Genomic DNA, 20,998 nt, shown 5'->3' with positions numbered 1-20,998 from the left:
AATGTAGACTATATAGTATATTTGACACACTCTCCTACATCCCCCAAATGTAGACTTTGTAGTGTATTTGACACACTCTCCTACTTCCCCGAAATGTAGACTATATAGTATATTTGACACACTCTCCTACATCCCCCAAATGTAGACTATGTAGTGTATTTGACACACTCTCCTACATCCCCCAAATACAGACTATGTAGTGTATTTGACACACTCTCCTACATCTCCCCAAATGTAGACTGTGTAGTGTATTTGACACACTCTCCTACATTCCCCAAATGTAGACTTTGTAGTGTATTTGACACACTCTCCTACTTCCCCGAAATGTAGACTATATAGTATATTTGACACACTCTCCTACATCTCCCTACAAATGTAGACTATGTAGTGTATTTGACACACTCTCCTACATCCCCCAAATACAGACTATGTAGTGTATTTGACACACTCTCCTACATCTCCCCAAATGTAGACTATGTAGTGTATTTGACACACTCTCCTACATCCCCCAAATGTAGACTATGTAGTGTATTTGACACACTCTCCTACATCTCCCAAAATGTAGACTATGTAGTGTATTTGACACACTCTCCTACATCTCCCAAAATGTAGACTATGTAGTGTATTTGACACACTCTCCTACATCCCCCAAATGTAGACTATGTAATGTATTTGACACACTCTCCTACATCTCCCCAAATGTAGACAATGTAGTGTATTTGACACACTCTCCTACATCCCCCTCCCCCAAATACAGACTATGTAGTGTATTTGACACACTCTCCTACATCCCCCAAATGTAGACTGTGTAGTGTATTTGACACACTCTCCTACATCCCCAAAATGTAGACTATGTAGTGTATTTGACACTCTCCGACATCCCCCTCCCCCAAATAAAGACTCTGTAGTGTATTTGACACACTCTCCTACATCCCCCAAATGTAGACTGTGTAGTGTATTTGACACACTCTCCTACATCCCCCAAATGTAGACTATGTAGTGTATTTGACACACTCTCCTACATCCCCCAAATGTAGACTATGTAATGTATTTGACACTCTCCTACATCTCCCCAAATGTAGACAATGTAGTGTATTTGACACACTCTCCTACATCCCCCAAATGTAGACTATGTAGTGTATTTGACACTCTCCTACATCCCCCTCCCCCAAATACAGACTATGTAGTGTATTTGACACACTCTCCTACATCCCCCAAATGTAGACTGTGTAGTGTATTTGACACACTCTCCTACATCCCCCAAATGTAGACTATGTAGTGTATTTGACACACTCTCCTACATCCCCCAAATGTAGACTATGTAGTGTATTTGACACACTCTCCTACATCCCCCAAATGTAGACTATGTAGTGTATTTGACACACTCTCCTACATCCCCCAAATGTAGACTATTTAGTGTATTTGACACACTCTCCTACATCCCCCAAATGTAGACTATGTAGTGTATTTGACACACTCTCCTACATCCCCCAAATGTAGACTATGTAGTGTATTTGACACACTCTCCTACATCCCCCTCCCCCAAATACAGACTATGTAGTGTATTTGACACACTCTCCTACATCCCCCAAATGTAGACTGTGTAGTGTATTTGACACACTCTCCTACATCCCCCAAATGTAGACTATGTAGTGTATTTGACACACTCTCCTACATCCCCCAAATACAGACTATGTAGTGTATTTGACACACTCTCCTACAACCCCCAAATGTAGACTATGTAGTGTATTTGACACACTCTCCTACATCCCCCAAATGTAGACTATGTAGTGTATTTGACACACTCTCCTACATCCCCCAAATGTAGAATATGTAGTGTATTTGACACACTCTTCTACACCCCCCAAATGTAGACTATGTAGTGTATTTGACACACTCTCCTACATCTCCCAAAATGTAGACTATGTAGTGTATTTGACACACTCTCCTACATCCCCCAAATGTAGACTATGTAGTGTATTTGACACAATCTCCTACATCCCCCAAATGTAGACTATATAGTATATTTGACACACTCTCCTACATCCCCATCCCCCAAATAAGACTATGTAGTGTATTTGACACACTCTCCTACATCTCCCCAAATGTAGACTATGTAGTGTATTTGACACACTCTCCTACATCCCCCAAATGTAGACTATGTAGTGTATTTGACACACTCTCCTACATCCCACAAATGTAGACTATATAGTGTATTTGACACACTCTCCTACATCCCCCTCCCCCAAATACAGACTATGTAGTGTATTTGACACACTCTCCTACATCCCCCAAATACAGACTATGTAGTGTATTTGACACACTCTCCTACATCCCCAAATACAGACTATGTAGTGTATTTGACACACTCTCCTACATCCCCCTCCCCCAAATACAGATTATGTAGTGTATTTGACACACTCTCCTACATCCCCCAAATGTAGACTATGTAGTGTATTTGACACACTCTCCTACATCCCCCAAATGTAGACTATATAGTGTATTTGACACACTCTCCTACATCCCCCTCCCCCAAATACAGACTATGTAGTGTATTTGACACACTCTCATACATCCCCCAAATACAGACTATGTAGTGTATTTGACACACTCTCCTACATCCCCAAATACAGACTATGTAGTGTATTTGACACACTCTCCTACATCCCCCTCCCCCAAATACAGATTATGTAGTGTATTTGACACACTCTCCTACATCCCCCAAATGTAGACTATGTAGTGTATTTGACACACTCTCCTACATCCCCCAAATGTAGACTATTTAGTGTATTTGACACACTCTCTTCCCCATTCCAAACAGACATAGCTTTTTAAAATATATTAAAATGGTGAATTGAAGAAATATTCATCATTATCTTTTTTCTTTTAAAATCAGTAGATTACTTAGTGAAAGATTTCAATTGTAGAGTTACAATATGACATCACAACAATACTGCACATTAAGAGGCATTAATTGAGTTTATGGTTGTTTTTGAAAGTGTTGGCACAAAAAAGGCTAGGTTAAGTATTTGATAAATAGAATCCCACATTTGCATCTATTTCATAGACAATAAAGTTGTCATGATATGTTATCAATTTTCGTCCCCAGATTTGGTAAGATGAAAACTTTTTTTGCAACTGGTTCAAAAGTTTCAAGTGAAAAGTGAAAATTTACACAAAATCCTTAATTGTTTGCATTGAAATACATTATCTCATTCTATCAAATCTAGATTCAGGTTACTAAGTCTATCACTAGTAAACGGTCAAGGTAAATTCAATCATCGAAGTCATTAACACTTAACTAATGCAATATATTCAATATGATTGCTTATCCACTCAGATTTCATCATGATTACTACAGGAAATAATTAGGTACAGGTAAATATACTGTACAAATATACATTAACTGTTACCTATACCAATTTTCTAGATTTCTGCATCACAACATTTCAGTTACATGTATATCATATAATCATTGTTCACTATCCCTGTCCTATTTCGTGAAACAGACTATATTACAATATAATCATCACTTACTATCCCTGTCCTATTTCATGAAACAGACTATATTACAATATAGCCGTTGTTACTATCCCTGTCCTATTTCATGAACAGACTATATTACAATATAACTGTTGTTACTATCCATGTCCTATTTCATGAAACAGACTATATTACAATATAACTGTTGTTACTATCCATGTCCTATTTCATGAAACAGACTATATTACAATAGAACCGTTGTTACTATCCTTGTCCTTTTTCCTGAAACAGACTTTATTACAATATAACTGTTGTTACTATCCCTGTCCTTTTTTCTGAAACAGATTATATTACAATATAACCATTGTTACTATCCCTGTCCTTTTTCCTGAAACAGATTATATTACAATATAACCATTGTTTACTATCAATATCCAATTTCCTGAAACAGATTATATTACAATATAACCATTGTTTACTATCAATATCCAATTTCCTGAAACAGATTATATTACAATATAACCATTGTTACTATCCCTGTCCTTTTTCCTGAAACAGATTATATTACAATATACTCTCGTGAGCCAAATAGAAGTAGAGGGCGGAATAAAAATATAGGGCAGAAAATTCTCAGGAAATTAATAAAAGTACAGGGCGGAGTGATCTCCAGCTTTGTGGCCAGCACACTAATCCTACCGAAAAATCCCAACATCGCAACAGATTTCTGTAAAATCAAAATTTATTTGTCACAATCACGATGCATTACGTACAGCAAAACACTGTGCCAGGACATTTCCCAGAAATGACGGCGCTCGAAAAACAAGCTCAGGCCAAGGACAGATTGGGCTATTCCATTTCTGGTTATATCCCGAGGGACATTCGTTGCAACACGGTGAAAATATGATTTCGCGTTTTGAAGTAAGCAGTGATAAACAGTTGAGAATATCATCACACATCACGGGAATATCAAACAAATGTGTTTTCCATTCACGAATTTTGAGATTCCGCTTTGGTTGAACTGAAAATGCGATGCAATGCTGAGCCTAGTTGTCTTCGTTTTACCGACGGTGGACGATACCATCAGGTCACCAGTTACAGGGGTTCGCAATGGAATTTTCCTTGGGACAGAACATTGATTTTTTTCAACCTTGGCACGGTAGGTGAAGCTCGTCCGCGCGCTGATTTTTCAAAAAACGTAAATACCAAAATAAGCATCGTACAGGGCGGATTTTTTCTCAAAAAAAAAAAAAAACGTACATGTATGTTTATTTGACACACGAGAGTAACCATTGTTACTATCTATGTCCTATTTCCTAAAAACAGACTAGATCACAATATAACCATTGTTACTATCCATGTCCTATTTCATGAAACAGACTATATTACAATATAACCATTGCTTACTATCCCTGTCCCATTTCATGAAAAAGATTATATTACAATATAATCAGTGTCTATCATTCCTGTCTATTTCATGGTAATAAATTTCTTTGAAACTTCCTATTTTGAAATTCTTGAAAATTCCTATGCAAAAGACAGCTGGCTTACATGTAGTATACAAAACGGGCATATAATTAATTAATGAGAGCTGAGCATTGTACCATCTGAGACAAGGGGATAACTGAAAAAGAAATATTTAGAAGATCACAAGGTTTGAATTTATTACCTAAAAACTCATACTGAGCTGCTTTATCAACCAATTCCTGATGAATGCCTTGAATGGTCTCTGATATCATTGTTTTTATCTCATCTCCTTTTTCCACAGAAATCTTCATTAGAGATTTGTACAACTCTGTCTCTTTTTCACGTGCAAATTCAAGTTTTTTAGGCGTGATCATCATGTCACGGGCCATGTCAAAGGCGGAGACAATGAACATATTGAGACAACGTTCATGACAGTTGTTTAGAACGGTTGCTGCATTAACAAGATACCGCTGAATTGTCTGTTGAACAAAATACACAATCCTTGAAGAAAATGAGGAAAAATTATCGATAAGTTCACTATCGACCTCGTAATAATCAGTAGTCATTGTACTGGAAAGGTTTCTAGCACCTGGACTTTCACTCAAGTAACCAATATCACAGAGTTGTTGGAACACTGTAGAAGACGACAATATCACAGCTCTACACACCTTTTTGGACTGACTTCTCGACAAAGGCGACGACATGGGAGATACATGGTATTCTGGTTCATCAATACTAGTCAAAAGGTTGTGGTTTTCATTGTCATCGAGAGTATCTACAACACCATTGAAATTTGTTTCTGACTGAAGTCTTTGTTGTGATACATTTTCATCTGTTGTCCTTTCATCACTAGAATCTGAAGTTCTGGTATTTATCCCAACGAAACACACTGGCTGATAATGACTTACAGTCTGTAACTTCTTCAGGAAATTTAAATCCTGCAGAAAAAACAAAAAACAAAAGAAACATCAAAATAAGCAAAATTGAATTTGATGAATTTTCACAGAGTCTGGTTCATCATTTTAGTTTAGACCTTAATACATAAAACAACCAACCAAGTGTCACAGCAAGTCCATACATCAGCACCGTAGACATTTTCTAAGTGTGTAACATTGGTACTATTATTACCATCAGCACCATGTCATCAACGTTAGAAAACTGACCAGTTACAGAGGTCTCAACAATACCTGACGTGACAAATTCACTACTCACTGCTCAATGCACTCATGGCTGAATAATTTTGATTTTCTATCAACTCTTTACATAGGTCTGGCATGAACTGAATAATTGCGACTACATGTGTGTATATATATATATATATATATATATATACATGTAGTCTTCCCAGCAAATATAGAAAAAAGTTAAAAGACTGGAAAACACTACAAATTGTAAAATATAACTTCTCTTTTCTTCAGATGTTTAACCTAGAAACTTTGGAGAAACTAGTACCACCTTATAAGCTCGAGTACATAAACAACATATAAATGTACCATAGTACATCAGTGAACATCTGGATACATGTGGAAAAAAGAACTTTCAAATATTTCCATATTAGAAAGTTTCATCAGATAGTCACATGGAAGGAACTATTGAACTGTTATTCATGACATCACATCAGCACATTCATTTCTTCTTCAGATGTTTTACATAGAAATGAAATGAGATGTCATGAATAACAGTTCTATAGTGATGTCATATTTACCCAGGAGATAATATAGCTTAAATTCTTGTCATGTTTTCTTTTAACTTTTTCCTACATATATATACATATTTAACCCCAACGCCATTCAAGCAAGTAAAAAGTGACCTACACTTTCTGTAAGTTCCAAAGTCTGGAATGCATAAAGCAGGATGGGAGAGATCTTCTCACAACATTTACTGTATTTCTGTTCAAGGTCATTTCCAAAGTCATTCATGGACGGAGATACTATCACTTTAGCTCCTTGACGGAGCATCGAGTGATTCAGAGATACTTCCAACACAGCTGTTCCGTTAGCACCATCTAAATTGGAGTTTTCTGAAATTTCAATGTCCTGTATTGGTATTGTACTCCAGGGCCTCTTATAGGCTTCCAAATTTTCAGCCAGATCGTAACCATCTGGAAGTGATAAGCCAACAGAAAGATTGCTTCCATATTTAAATTGAACCATCCGATTATTTCCATTGATATCTCCATTATCAAATCTAGGGAAAATATTTCGATTGAAGATCTCGTTAACCACACAGGATTTGCAGTGGGAGTTCTGTCCAAAAATGACAATGCCTGGGGGTTTTCTTGCTGTGGCCAGGATTTCCTGCTCTTCCTCCTGCAGTAGCTCAGCTGAAAACAGCTGACCTGAAAAATAAGATCAAATACAGCAATAGAACCTATACCATTCATATGCTACATGAAGATGTTTCTAGCTTGACACTTTGAAGGTTATTTGATAAGTAAATCCAATACATTAAATTATTTTAAGCTTACGAGGACAGAATACAGCATATCTGGTTTGCTAGTTACTATTTAGCCTCAGTCTTCAGATATAAGTAAAATTCTGTACATTTTTTTTTTAAATAAAAGATGTTATGACATTATGAAGCTATGATATAAAATAGTAGATTCTACATATACAATTCAATGTTATGTTTTTTTGTGTTATGGCTCAGTTACATTGCATATTTTTCAAATCAATCTTTATGATTATAGAATAACATAAAAATGATATTACTTGACTTGTCAAACACACAGGGTCCTTACTCACATATACTTAGTTTGCAAGAGATGTTAAGGTGATATAAGGAACCATAGTTTTAATTGGTATTGAATTACAAGATGGTGGCCTGAGACAGAAAAACAAATATGTATTCAGGTATTATTTATTAAGATATGTTGACTCATTGTGTCATTAAATAAATCACATTCCAGATTTGTAGATCTTATCACAAGACAATGTAACCAGTGACAAGTATTGGAGTTATGGGGTTATGTCTCATATTGTACATTTTTATTTTAGGGCTGTGGTATTTCCTGTTAGATATCTTACTAAGATTACAAATGTGGTAAGAGATTTATATTCAACTTTGGCATGAATGTAGACTTAGTAGATATGCATGACATGTTAATCAATATCAAAAAGGTAGAATATATCATTGATGGCAACTGCCTCAGTAACTATGATCATTATGTGCAGACAGTTTTTTATGGTAAATTCATTCACATATGCGTTTCAGACTACTTTTTTGTCATGGGTGTAAAATGAACTGGTACCTGGGTGTCTGCCAATTGTTTAGCTGTTGCCCAACTGGCTTGTTGATTCCCATCTCCAACCCCCACCCATCTCCCAGAAGTTTCCATCCAACATCCAAAACAAAACATTTGTTTCCTCTGTGGCATCATAGTAAAAAAACTCTACAGAGCTTATGTTAATTGTTGAACTTGTAAATGTTGTAAGATAAAGGTTCGTTTTCCTTGTTCTTTTTGTTTCATTGGACCTCAATAACTCTCTGTCAACCTCTTTTTTACACCCATTATCTGGAAATAATATACTTAAATCTTTCTTTTCAACAATAGAAAAATATTGCTGCATTTCTGAAGTTGAAAATTATGTAAACCTAAACCAGAATTATATTGCCAGAGAGAATCACAACTGATTCATTGGACTTATTAGAGCTTGCTTAATTAAAAGTTGGGAATATATATATAAATGCAGACTATATGCCATTTACGGTTGACTGTGACATGAAATGGATATAAACAGAACCTGGATATTGCTGATTGGAAGGAAGATAATGTGAAGATTCAAATTTGTCCATTGATGCACTCCAAAATTTATACTTATTAACAATGCAAATGAATGCTATCAATAAACGAGACAACGATACACAAATCATCAAAACGCGTTACTATCTAGATCAGATAAACGGTCATGTTATATACGTCACAACGATAATATCAAGCTTTGTCATCAAGAACTTTCCTGGTTTAAATTTTTTCAATCTAATAGTATGTTAACGAAATTAAAATATTAATACTACTTTATATATCTTCATATTCGACAATTTTCTCATCAATTTTAAAAGACAAATGTTTTAGACAAGAGTGTTACGCCCTTCTGAACTTGTGAAACTCTGACTGCATCTTGTGACCCAGAGGTCGCATCTACTCACCAGCTTCGGATTTTCCCGATTCATTGATATCATCAAAACATCGTTTAGTGTCGTCTAAGATAATTTGTAGTCTTTTGGAGCAACTCATGAAACGGTTGATTTCAGTTGCCACGCTCGCCATCCTATGAAAGAAATGAAACTTCAGAAGCTGTGCCTTCCGCCTGTTATCTCCTCCATTTTCGTTTTCAACTGGGATTAGTCGCGCGTATTGACTAGAGTTGTTTCCCTTTATCGCGATCAGCTGGCCTTTGTTTATGCGGTAGCAATGATTTAGACGACAGAGTTATAGTGTCATTTGTCAGTCTCTACATGTTATTGAAATTCAGATTAAAACTGGAAATCGCTATTATTTACAATGAAGAATAATTCTTTATGTTTTTGTGTTTCCTTTTTTCGACCATGGAAATTATTCTTACATAATACTACAAGTAAAACGTTTGGGGAAAAAATGGCCGCATGGAGGTAGCTCTGTAACATATTGAAAGTTGTGCGTTCCAAAAGTGTGAGGAAGCGATCAGTTGTAAATTAGCTATTTAATCCTTAGTTTATTTTGTTTTCCAATGTTTAATTCAAGACTAATAACAATGACAGATCATTCTTTAGTTGTTCTAAATACAAGGAGTCATTTTCTCGCGAATTCAAATTTCTGAATACACATTATGAATAAGATGACCTTTTTCTTTGTATTTATAAAATATTGTACCCTTTTGCTTTAGTAAGACAATACAAAAATATAGGTTTGATTACTTGTATCACTGAAATGACAGTGAAATCTAGTTTAGGCATGCGAAGTGTTTACCTGAAGTCGTTTATTTTGCGACTTTTTGATTGTTTACTAATTATCTTTATTAATTGAAATGGATGTGGAAGGTAATTTATTAGAATAACATTGTCACATAGTTTATATACTGGTTACTATCAAACAATACCCAGTGTCATCGTGTGAGCACTGCACACAATCTGACCAGAATAACATGTCACATTTAACTTTACCTAGAATATACAAGTTGGGCATGTCAACCTGTACCTGTTAGCTTTGTAGAGAACAGTTCTGGCTGAAAGATTTGATACCTTTGACATCCGCTATAACTTGGGACCAATTTTGTCAGTGTACTTGATGTTCCTGCAGTGAATACTGACTTACCTGTAATACCTATGTTACACCTGTAACTTATCAACACTCATTTACAGTGATTTGCCTACCTTTATGTTTCCGATGTGAATACTGACTCACCTATATTACACTGAAAGGTGAATATGATGGTTAACTTTGTTCAGACTAAAAGCAAGCAAGGAAATAAAACAAAAGACATAAGTATTTCTAAATCAATATAACTTTTATTTAGTAAATGACAAAGTGAATGTTAAAACAAAGTAATTACATATCTGGTAAATTAAGGTGAAAATTATGTAATGTATCAAATATTCATGATGACTGATCTCATATGAAATTTACCAAGATGAGAGGATGTGCCTGATTCTATTTATCTTCATTAATTAACTGTATTGACAATGAAATGATTGGTGACTATCTTTGACCAAATTCAGTAAAAAAAAACTTTCAATGATTTATTAATACCATTAAAAAAAATAATAATAACCTCTGTAGACAATTTAGTTTAAACTTTTTCTGTTATTTTTTATGAACAGGCCCTAACCTGTAGTTAGATACCTGAAGCAATGTTACCACAAGTTAACCAAATTATCAATTTTCCTCAAACACCAACAATTTGGATTACAGCATCAAGAGCTACCCCCTTCATTGTTCCATCATTCCCAATCAATGGGAGTTTAACCAAAGTTTCTTTCTCTTGCTCAGTTCCGTTGATATTGATCTTGGAGATTTTCTTAATGAACACAATACAAGCACATCCGTCAGCTTGTATCCATGGACTCTTTCTTCTCATCATCTAAACAGAGTAATGATTTTAAATGTAGAATTCAAACAATGAAATTATTTAACACATTTTACAGAAACAAAGAAATGACTCAATGAGGAGAAATAAATAAAATATTTTGGTAAAAAAAACTATAATGTGTTTGACACATAATACCACCAATTTTGTACAGATCTTTTTAAACAAGAGACCTATAGGTCTTAACAGTCATCTGACTTTGAAAGACCTAAAATAAACTGTTCAGCTACTCTACAACTTACATAAAAGGCAATGTTGGTTCATCAAGACATTTTTGCAAACTCAAAATCATATTCTTTATACATGCACTGCACAAATGCCATTACTCGAGACAAATTGCTTGTTGAAAAAGCAAGCTACAGGCCCAGTAGCAAGACCCTTGGTATTTCCATTATTGAAAGAAGTTGCTTAAGCATTTCAACACATTTGATCCCTGTGACTTTTCAAGAGGATCAAGGTTATTTCTATTAACTAGGCGTTGATCAACTTTCCAAATTTAAGAAATAATTTCCTACTATCAATGATGTTTCAGACCAAATTTGGTTGAAATCCATTAAAGCATTTAAGAGTACAGTAAAACATGTTTATAACGAACCTCTAGGAACCAAGAAATTTAGTTCGTTATACACATATAACAAATTTTCGCAAACAGTCACGCATAATTCGTTATAGGAATTGTACATACAATAAAAATAAAGGGGTCTTATTTCATGATTATATTTTATTACATGTATGGTATGTCCAAATAAACAATAATTTGGTATTTGGTTTCAATTGTTAACACCTTCCGCTTACGAGACAGCGACGAAGAAGCCATTTCCAAAATGACGACAACAAGAACAGAACGCAAAGATTTTATATCGATAAGATCAGTTCAGTAACTCGAAACTCAAAAAACAATAGAACGCAGTTACGTATAACAACAACTCACTTTATTCGTCAGTCTTACCTGTATGTAATTGAAGCTTACCTGGACACGGGTGTCGATACAGGACACACGACTTACTTTACTCAGGTGTGATCACTGCCCGAGGCCACTACGTTATATGGTTATTAAATAGCACTGATATTCACCTGAGCGGATCCAAAAGCTGCTACGTTATAGACATTAATTCGTTATGTGAAATTCGTTATATATTTTGATTTTAACATATAGATGAAAGGATGATTGATGGGAAATGAAAAACACTACGTTATAACCATTAATTCGTTGTAAGCGTGTTCGTTATAAACATGTTTTACTGTTGTAGTGTTTTGAAGCGAAATATTGATTATTTTCCTCTTTTGGGGCCCTGAACCAAAGTCTCTAGGGTTTGAATCAACTTTCTGAATTTAAGTAATAATTGCCTAACCTAACTGACGAATCAGACCAAAGCTTGTGGAAATCCACTCAGACAGAAAGGAGCAGTAGGGTTTTAAATTTAATTTTAGCATCTCCCAATTTGGGGCCCCCTCCCTCAACCTCAAGGGGGTCGAATCAAATTTCTGAATTGATGAAATGATAAATCAAAGTTTACTCATGACGCACGACAACGAAGCAAGATGACCATAAATAAAACAAACTACAAATAAAAAGAATAAATTTCATCTTAGAGTCTTCTTTCCAGAAATTTCAATTAAGAGAATCCATATGTATTTTTGGTGAATTAAGATTTCCATAAAGCTTACATGAAAGCCTTTTACCTTCATATGTCACTTATATTGATTCTTTCTATTTCAATGTGTGTTGATAAGGCCAATTTTGGAATCGATGGAAACTGGAACCCCATATAGGTATTAAAGGACCACTTTCATCTATTAACTCTAAATTTGAATTTTCATAACCTTGACATGATCACCTGACATTGCACTATCATAATATTATGAGTTCTGTTAACGAATAAGGAGTCTGTCACAAGAAGTGAAGTTGGAACAGAAAAATCTTGTCAGTGGGAGAAGATCACTCTCAGTCACTATCATGTAATGTCGGTGGGAGAAGATCACTCTCAGTCACTGTGATGTAATGTCGGTGGGAGAAGATCACTCTCAGTCACTGTGATGTAATGTCAGTGGGAGAAGATCACTCTCAGTCACTGTGATGTAATGTCGGTGGGAGAAGATCACTCTCAGTCACTGATGTAATGTCGGTGGGAGAAGCTCACTCTCAGTCACTATCATGTAATGTCGGTGGGAGAAGGTCACTCTCAGTCACTATCATGTAATGTTGGTGGGAGAAGATCACTCTCAGTCACTATCATGTAATGTCGGTGGGAGAAGATCACTCTCAGTCACTGTGATGTTATGTCGGTGGGAGAAGATCACTCTCAGTCACTGTGATGTAATGTCAGTGGGAGAAGATCACTCTCAGTCACTATCATGTAATGTCAGTGGGAGAAGATCACTCTCAGTCACTGTGATGTAATGTCGGTGGAGAAGATCACTCTCAGTCACTGTGATGTAATGTCGGTGGGAGAAGGTCACTCTCAGTCACTGTGGTGTAATGTCGGTGGGAGAAGATCACTCTCAGTCACTGTGATGTAATGTCGGTGGGAGAAGATCACTCTCGGTCACTGTGATGTAATGTCGGTGGGAGGTCATTCTCAGTCACTGTGATGTAATGTCAGTGGGAGAAGATCACTCTCAGTCACTATCATGTAATGTTGGTGAGAGAAGATCACTCTCAGTCACTATCATGTAATGTCAGTGGGAGAAGATCACTGTCAGTCACTGTGATGTAATGTCGGTGGGAGAAGGTCACTCTCAGTCACTATCATGTAATGTCGGTGGGAGAAGATCACTCTCAGTCACTGTGATGTAATGTTGGTGGGAGAATGTCACTCTCAGTCACTGTGATGTAATGTCAGTGGGAGAAGATCACTCTCAGTCACTGTGATGTAATGTCGGTGGGAGAAGGTCACTCTCAGTCACTGTGATGTAATGTCGGTGAGAGAAGGTCACTCTCAGTCACTATCATGTAATGTCGGTGGGAGAAGATCACTCTCGGTCACTGTGATGTAATGTTGGTGGGAGAAGATCACTCTCAGTCACTGTGATGTAATGTTGGTGGGAGAAGATCACTCTCAGTCACTGTGATGTAATGTCAGTGGGAGAAGATCACTGTCAGTCACTGTGATGTAATGTCGGTGGGAGAAGATCATTCTCAGTCACTATGATGTAATGTCGGTGGGAGAAGATCACTCTCGGTCACTGTGATGTAATGTCGGTGGGAGAAGATCACTCTCAGTCACTGTGATGTAATGTCGGTGGGAGAAGGTCACTCTCAGTCACTGTGATGTAATGTCAGTGGGAGAAGATCACTCTCAGTCACTGTGATGTAATGTCAGTGGGAGAAGATCACTCTCAGTCACTGTGATGTAATGTCGGTGGGAGAAGGTCACTCTCAGTCACTGTGATGTAATGTCGGTGGGAGAAGATCACTCTCAGTCACTGTGATGTAATGTCGGTGAGAGAAGGTCACTCTCAGTCACTATCATGTAATGTCGGTGGGAGAAGATCACTCTCGGTCACTGTGATGTAATGTCGGTGGGAGGTCATTCTCAGTCAATGTGATGTAATGTCGGTGGGAGAAGATCACTCTCAGTCACTGTGATGTAATGTCGGTGGGAGAAGATCACTCTCAGTCACTGTGATGTAATGTCAGTGAGAGAAGATCACTCTCAGTCACTATCATGTAATGTCGGTAGGAGAAGGTCACTCTCAGTCACTATCATGTAATGTCGGTGGGAGAAGATCACTCTCGGTCACTGTGATGTAATGTCGGTGAGAGAAGGTCACTCTCAGTCACTGTGATGTAATGTCGGTGGGAGGTCATTCTCAGTCAATGTGATGTAATGTCGGTGGGAGAAGATCACTCTCAGTCACTGTGATGTAATGTCGGTGGGAGAAGATCACTCTCAGTCACTATCATGTAATGTCGGTAGGAGAAGGTCACTCTCAGTCACTATCATGTAATGTCGGTGGGAGAAGATCACTCTCGGTCACTGTGATGTAATGTCGGTGGGAGAAGATCACTCTCAGTCACTGTGATGTAATGTTGTCGGTGGGAGAAGATCACTCTCGGTCACTGTGATGTAATGTCGGTGGGAGAAGATCACTCTCAGTCACTGTGATGTAATGTTGGTGGGAGAAGATCACTCTCAGTCACTGTGATGTAATGTTGTCGGTGGGAGAAGATCACTCTCAGTCACTATCATGTAATGTCGGTGGGAGAAGGTCACTCTCAGTCACTGTGATGTAATGTCGGTGGGAGAAGATCACTCTAAGTCACTATCATGTAATGTCGGTGGGAGATCACTCTCAGTCACTGTGATGTAATGTCGGTGGGAGAAGGTCACTCTCAGTCACTGTGATGTAATGTCGGTGAGAGAAGGTCACTCTCAGTCACTATCATGTAATGTCAGTGGGAGAAGATCACTCTCGGTCACTGTGATGTAATGTCGGTGGGAGAAGATCACTCTCAGTCACTGTGATGTAATGTTGGTGGGAGAAGATCACTCTCAGTCACTACCATGTAATGTCAGTGGGAGAAGATCACTCTCAGTCACTGTGATGTAATGTCGGTGGGAGAAGATCACTCTCAGTCACTATCATGTAATTTCGGTGGGAGAAGGTCGCTCTCAGTCACTGTGATGTAATTTCAGTGGGAGATCACTCTCAGTTACTGTGATGTATTTAGAGACATACCTTCTAGGATCTTCTCCAGTTCATGGATGGATGCTATCAACACATGAAACTGCTTTCTTCTCAAGTCCAACTAGAAAAGCATATTAAGTGCCAGGATTACAACCAGGGATATGTTCTTCAAGTATGAATTATCTAGGAGTTTAATTTGTCAGCTGATCATTTGGATGTTTCTATTTTGTAACAAGATTGCTGTGAACATATGTTTAACTGATACAACCATCTGAATCCAGTGAAAGCAATCTGATAATGTTAAAATTCTATTTTTGACCCCAAAGTTTAACTAAGTACTTATAGACATTTCTGAGCATTTCATGTGACTACATTACAGTGCATATCAGTTTGATCTTGAAAGCAAAGGATTCTACTTCAAAGATAATTTTGATTATTCAGATTAAACTACTTTTTCAAAGTGTTTTCTTGCTTAGAGTTATCTCATTTTGGGAAATAACATTCTTTTTTAATCAACATTTTTTTTTTTAATTTTCATTTGAAAACATAAAACAATTTTTTTTAAGTGTAAAGGTGAAGACATTGATTAGCTTTTTTCATGACATGGGATTCATATCAACAATAACAAGAACTTGGCAATATACTGTATCTTAAGGAACAAATTGTTAATAAACTGAAAATGTCACTGAAATGTTAAGAGAACCTTTTGTTCCAGTATTTCCTTGGATTCTTCCAGACTTGCTACTTCTTTGTCCAAACACTGCAGCTGTCTGAACAATGAGAAATAATACCATACAAATTACTGTATATAATCAAACATTCTTCTTTCAATATGAAATCATCTTCAGAGAATTTATTTCCTTTATCAGTATCCATGCCTGGTTGTCTTCTTCTACTTAATTGCTTCATGAGTAACAAGTTGTCCCCCTACATATTTAGTTACTTAGTGGTTCCCTGTATAAAATGATATCCCCACTCCACCTAAACTGTTGTGTACCCATTTATTCCACCTTACCTAGTTGTCAAGTAAAGTGATCACTCCTTAACTAGTTGTTTCCATTGCTAGCAGTTATTCCTTCCTATTTCTTCTGTGTCTCCAGTTATCTATCTTTCCAAGTTGCTGTGTATCCACTCCATGTTTTGGAGTGTCTCCAGTTATCTATCTTTCCAAGTTGCTATGTATCCACTCTATTTTTTGGAGTGTCTCCAGTTATCTATCTTTCCAAGTTGCTATGTATCCACTCCATTTTTTGGAGAGTCTCCAGTTATCTATCTTTCCAAGTTGCTGTGTATCCACTCCCTTCCTATTTCTTCTGTGTATCCAGTTATCTATCTTTCCAAGTTGCTATGTAGCCACTCCATTTTTTGGAGTGTAAACAGTTATCACTACTTTATCTAATTGTCTCCTGTGTAACCAAGTTTTCTCCTTAAATTAGCAGTCTTCTGTGTTATTTCTCCTATTTGTTTCAAGTATACCCAATTATACTCCTTATTTGGATGTCTCTTGTTGTACCCAGTTATCCTCATGAACCTACTTGTCTGACGTAAATCAAGTTATCCTCATTCCCTAGATGTTTCAAATGGAACCTTAAATTCACCATGGCCATGGGTGATATTTTTGTTCATTAGATTATAAAGGTTTTAATCAAGATTTGAAAAATAAATCCTTGCTGAAATTGGTCTTGTCATGTTGAAGTGGACAATGAGGGGGTTTCATTGTTTTCAAAATAATATTTCAGCTTTGTGTTGGATATTACTATTTGGGCAGTAATGAATATGTGTCTAACCATCAAAACCTAGCTTTAAAGGAAGTGAAATTTTCATCATGTATACACATGGTTATGTTGTGGAGGATTTCTGAGTTGGAATTTGCTGAAACGTAAGTAGTTTGTTACCACGACAGTGTTGTTGATTTTATGACAGGTATTCAGAAAGAAATTTCTTCTATAATGTTGATGTGTTGGGTTGGAATTAACAATCTTTTTGCATTTTTTGAGTTGGTAACCATGGCAGTCACATGTCAGAAATCAGAGGAAAGTTTTTATTTACACAAATTTTATCTCTCTACTATTCATGTAATTGTTATGTAGTTTATAAACATATATACATGTAAGGATGTATTTTTCATAACCAAACTGCTCTACTTGTATCAAACATGACAAAAAAAATCAGGAAAGATGCAAATTAACTGTTTCCTGTGTAGCTGGCTATCCCCTTACCATATAGACTCATGTGTTGCCAGTTATCTCCCCTTACCTGGTGGTTTCCTGTCTGTCTGGGTGTTGCTGTATCACTTTAGCCAAAGCATCATACTCTAAAATGAAATATGTAGAGTAAGTGAAATAACTGAAGTTGCTGAATAGGGATACTTCTTAAGGAATTAACAAACAAAGCAACATCTGGACACCAAGATGATACAGAGTGATTAAAGTCTGTCTGACTTTAGGTCTGCTTTAGGTCACAGAGTGCAGCTACTCTTTGTTAACAAATCCTATAGTTTTAACCAAACAGTTAAGGGTACTCTTTGTTTTGATATTTCAATGACAAATGAACAGTGGTATATTCATGTTCTATGTTCATCAGGAGTAATGAACTTTTTTATGGTGGAATTTCTTCAGATTTCCATCAATAAAGTCAATCTTTACATGTATTAATACAAAGTTCCACTTTTGGTTTATCAATTTTTTTGCTATTACATTTTGACATGACTTCCTGAAAAATATATCAAAATTAATCTTTCACAAAAGAGTTGAAATCTACACAATAGACACAATTTCAACATGCCTACTTATATGTAGGTAACACATTCCTAACTTCCTGCTATTACACAATCACCAAACACTAAAACAATCACCAAAATCCCAAAATTTTAACAATACACAGACATGTTCGCTTAACACCCAAAATTTCACAGAACACTTGCACAATCATCACATCTTCAAATTATAATTAATTTAGGACGTGCAGATAAGCTTTATTAAAAGAAATATGAAAAACATTATCACATTCTATTTAGTATATACCTTGTCTGTTTTTACGTATTCTTTTCGCTTGCTGAACTTCCTTTTTGCATTCTGCAATCTTCTCCGTTGCTTCCTTTATTTTTTGCTCTAAAAAATATACATAGCAAATAGTTATCAGAATTGGAGTATACTTAAAAAAAATGTTTATATACAATAAAATAATCCATAAAAGGAACAACTTTCTTCATTTTGAGACTTATTTAAGACATGGATTATAACTTATTATCATAATTACAATTTTCTAGCCAGAGTTATCAACCTATAATATATTGTTTGGAGCTTTAAAATATGTTATACTGTATTATCAGTTTGTCAAAGGGAGATGTGAGGTATTACATTTTGAGGTGTGCTACCACCTCTTTGATATTCATGGTCTAATTCAGTACAGACTTCCACCTGAATTTTTAAGTAACAATATGGCATTGAGCTTGTTGCTTTATAATATGAAGCCATCACTGGTTATGAAGTCATCAAGTTTGAAAAATTATGTTCGTGACAAGATGTGATTTGTTTGGTGTACCTATCTGGTTACTGAGTTGGTCATAGTTGTTCTGCTCTTTAAGGTTCATCTGATACACTTTGCAGGATTTCTCTATAGTGTATTCAGACTGGGTAAGAGTTGCCAAGATCCGCTGATAATTTGTCACACTGAAAGCAAGAAATCATTCCAAAACAAATTACACCTTCATATCCTGACTTTTCAACACATACACTAGAATACTATAGATTTTTCTCATGAAAGAAACAAAATCAATTCTGATTTACAAAAGCTTGTTAGGTAACTGATCAAATATCTTGGAGAAAATGGATTGTGAATCAATTTGAATACTGCAAAGTCTTAATTTTTTGTAAAACTCAATTTTCCTGGTTTTTCAACAAATCACTATTTCATGGACATTTGTTGATCAATGAAACTAAATCCCCACCAAAATTAATGATTTTATAGTACACGTGTACTGAATAAGTAATCTTCCCAAAGCTTCAAAAGATGTATACTTAATATAAGAGGTTGTTGTGCCTTACTTTTCCTCATCATTTTCTGAGGAGTTACAGTAACGGAGAAATGTCCTTATAAGGTTGCAAATTCGTTTGTCATCATTACCTCCATCACCTTCAATCAACAGTCGTTTTTTGATGATGTCATCTACAAAAGCAAATAAAATTTGATCCTCAAACTTGTATGTGATATCAATTACATGTAACTATAATGATAGGTATTAATAAAACAACACTTAATAACAGCTATATTGAGGATGTCTTGATTCCTAATTATTATGTATAGAAACCTGCTGGTAATTACAAATTCTGTATCATAAAGGTGGTACAGTACCTATTCAAATATCTAGTAACCTTTGTGACATTTAACTGTAAAGACAAAGAAAGATAAGAAGATGGTCTTTTTGATACTGTACCACTACAAACACGATTGATTAGGAACTATTTAAAGAAGTGAAAAAGCAGAATATATTGAATGCCAAGAGAATCTTAACTCAAACTTAAAATCCATAAAATGAGGGCAAAACATGTACATGAACAAGAGATTTACACAGACCTAGAAGTATGAGAATATGATTAGGTATTAAGGGAGACTGAGCATTTTCCTCTTCTTCAACGACATCCTCTATGAAAAGTTTGGTCAACTCAAGAAAGTGAAATTTCAAAATAGCAAAGCGCATACCCTAACGAGTTCCAAACACATCGGTGGAGGGGGGTCATAACTCAGTCGCTTAGAGTGTTGGCATACAAAATGATAAATGAAAATTGACGTAAACAAACCATGTTGTTCATTGATGTGGCCACCTGCTACTACTTGAAGACCCTGCCTAAAATGACAACTGCTAACCACGGGTTGATAAATTCAGCAAACAAGCAAAAGTATCTTAAGATATCCTTATGATAACCATTAAACTTCCTCATAATCTGTATCAACCTGCATCTCCGCTTGTTTAGTATTGCAATAACTAATTACGCATTTGTTGTTGCCCTTTGAGATTTTACAGTCAAGACTTACACGTTAACTTTAAATTCCATATTCACTTATCATTACAATGGATTACTTCAAGGTTTGAGCTTTTTTGGCTTTACTGAAACGTAAAGTATAACTTATAGATAACTGAATCCCAATTTGAATTGTTCAATAGTCATAGGTAAAGTATATAAAATATAAACTGAAGAATGATTGTAAGTGTATAAATATATAGTACCGGTAACCAATGACACGTGTTTTGCTTGAGTCTTACCATCAGTTACAGACATTTTGGTTAGTTTACAGATTTAGGGCCTCTTAAGACATTATAAAAATAATGACAAAATTAATAGATCATGTATATA

The 20,998-nt window shown here is 35.9% G+C and overlaps 2 protein-coding genes across 2 annotated transcripts in view; both read right to left on the bottom strand.

The window, feature by feature from the left end:
* Positions 1-9,254, bottom strand: part of LOC132563656 (dual serine/threonine and tyrosine protein kinase-like) — a 48,470-nt gene extending 39,216 nt beyond the window's left edge. Inside the window, exons 1-3 of the mRNA XM_060228394.1 lie at positions 9,097-9,254; positions 6,762-7,285; positions 5,150-5,885 (exon numbers count right to left, since the gene is read on the bottom strand). Of these exons, the coding sequence (XP_060084377.1) occupies positions 5,150-5,885; positions 6,762-7,285; positions 9,097-9,217 (1,381 nt within the window). The 5' untranslated portion in view covers positions 9,218-9,254. The remainder of the gene's footprint in view (positions 1-5,149; positions 5,886-6,761; positions 7,286-9,096) is intronic.
* A 1,199-nt stretch (positions 9,255-10,453) lies between these two features.
* LOC132563654 (THO complex subunit 7 homolog) lies at positions 10,454-20,935 on the bottom strand. The gene is made up of 8 exons (XM_060228393.1): positions 20,908-20,935; positions 19,691-19,811; positions 19,188-19,315; positions 18,668-18,754; positions 17,901-17,958; positions 16,348-16,414; positions 15,696-15,765; positions 10,454-11,006 (listed from the first exon to the last, which is right to left on the bottom strand). The coding sequence occupies exons 1-8, from the start codon at positions 20,921-20,923 to the stop codon at positions 10,972-10,974; spliced, it is 582 nt and encodes a 193-aa protein (XP_060084376.1). The 5' UTR covers positions 20,924-20,935; the 3' UTR covers positions 10,454-10,971.
* Between the last annotated feature and the right edge of the window lie 63 nt (positions 20,936-20,998).

Source organism: Ylistrum balloti, unplaced genomic scaffold (assembly GCF_031769215.1).
Source record: "Ylistrum balloti isolate Yb309-2 unplaced genomic scaffold, AGI_CSIRO_Ybal_v1 Utg371810, whole genome shotgun sequence".
NCBI classification, from domain to species: Eukaryota; Metazoa; Mollusca; class Bivalvia; order Pectinida; family Pectinidae; genus Ylistrum; species Ylistrum balloti.
This window is presented reverse-complemented; position numbering and strand designations above follow the sequence as displayed.

Bases quoted from the DNA above. Each gene is read 5' to 3' on its own strand.
- LOC132563654 (XM_060228393.1), bottom strand. The intron at 19,316-19,690 runs GTAAGGCACAAC...TCTTGCTTTCAG, and splicing joins TCAGAAAATGATGAGGAAAA to TGTGACAAATTATCAGCGGA. The intron at 15,766-16,347 runs GTTCTCTTAACA...ATGCTTTTCTAG, and splicing joins AGGAAATACTGGAACAAAAG to TTGGACTTGAGAAGAAAGCA.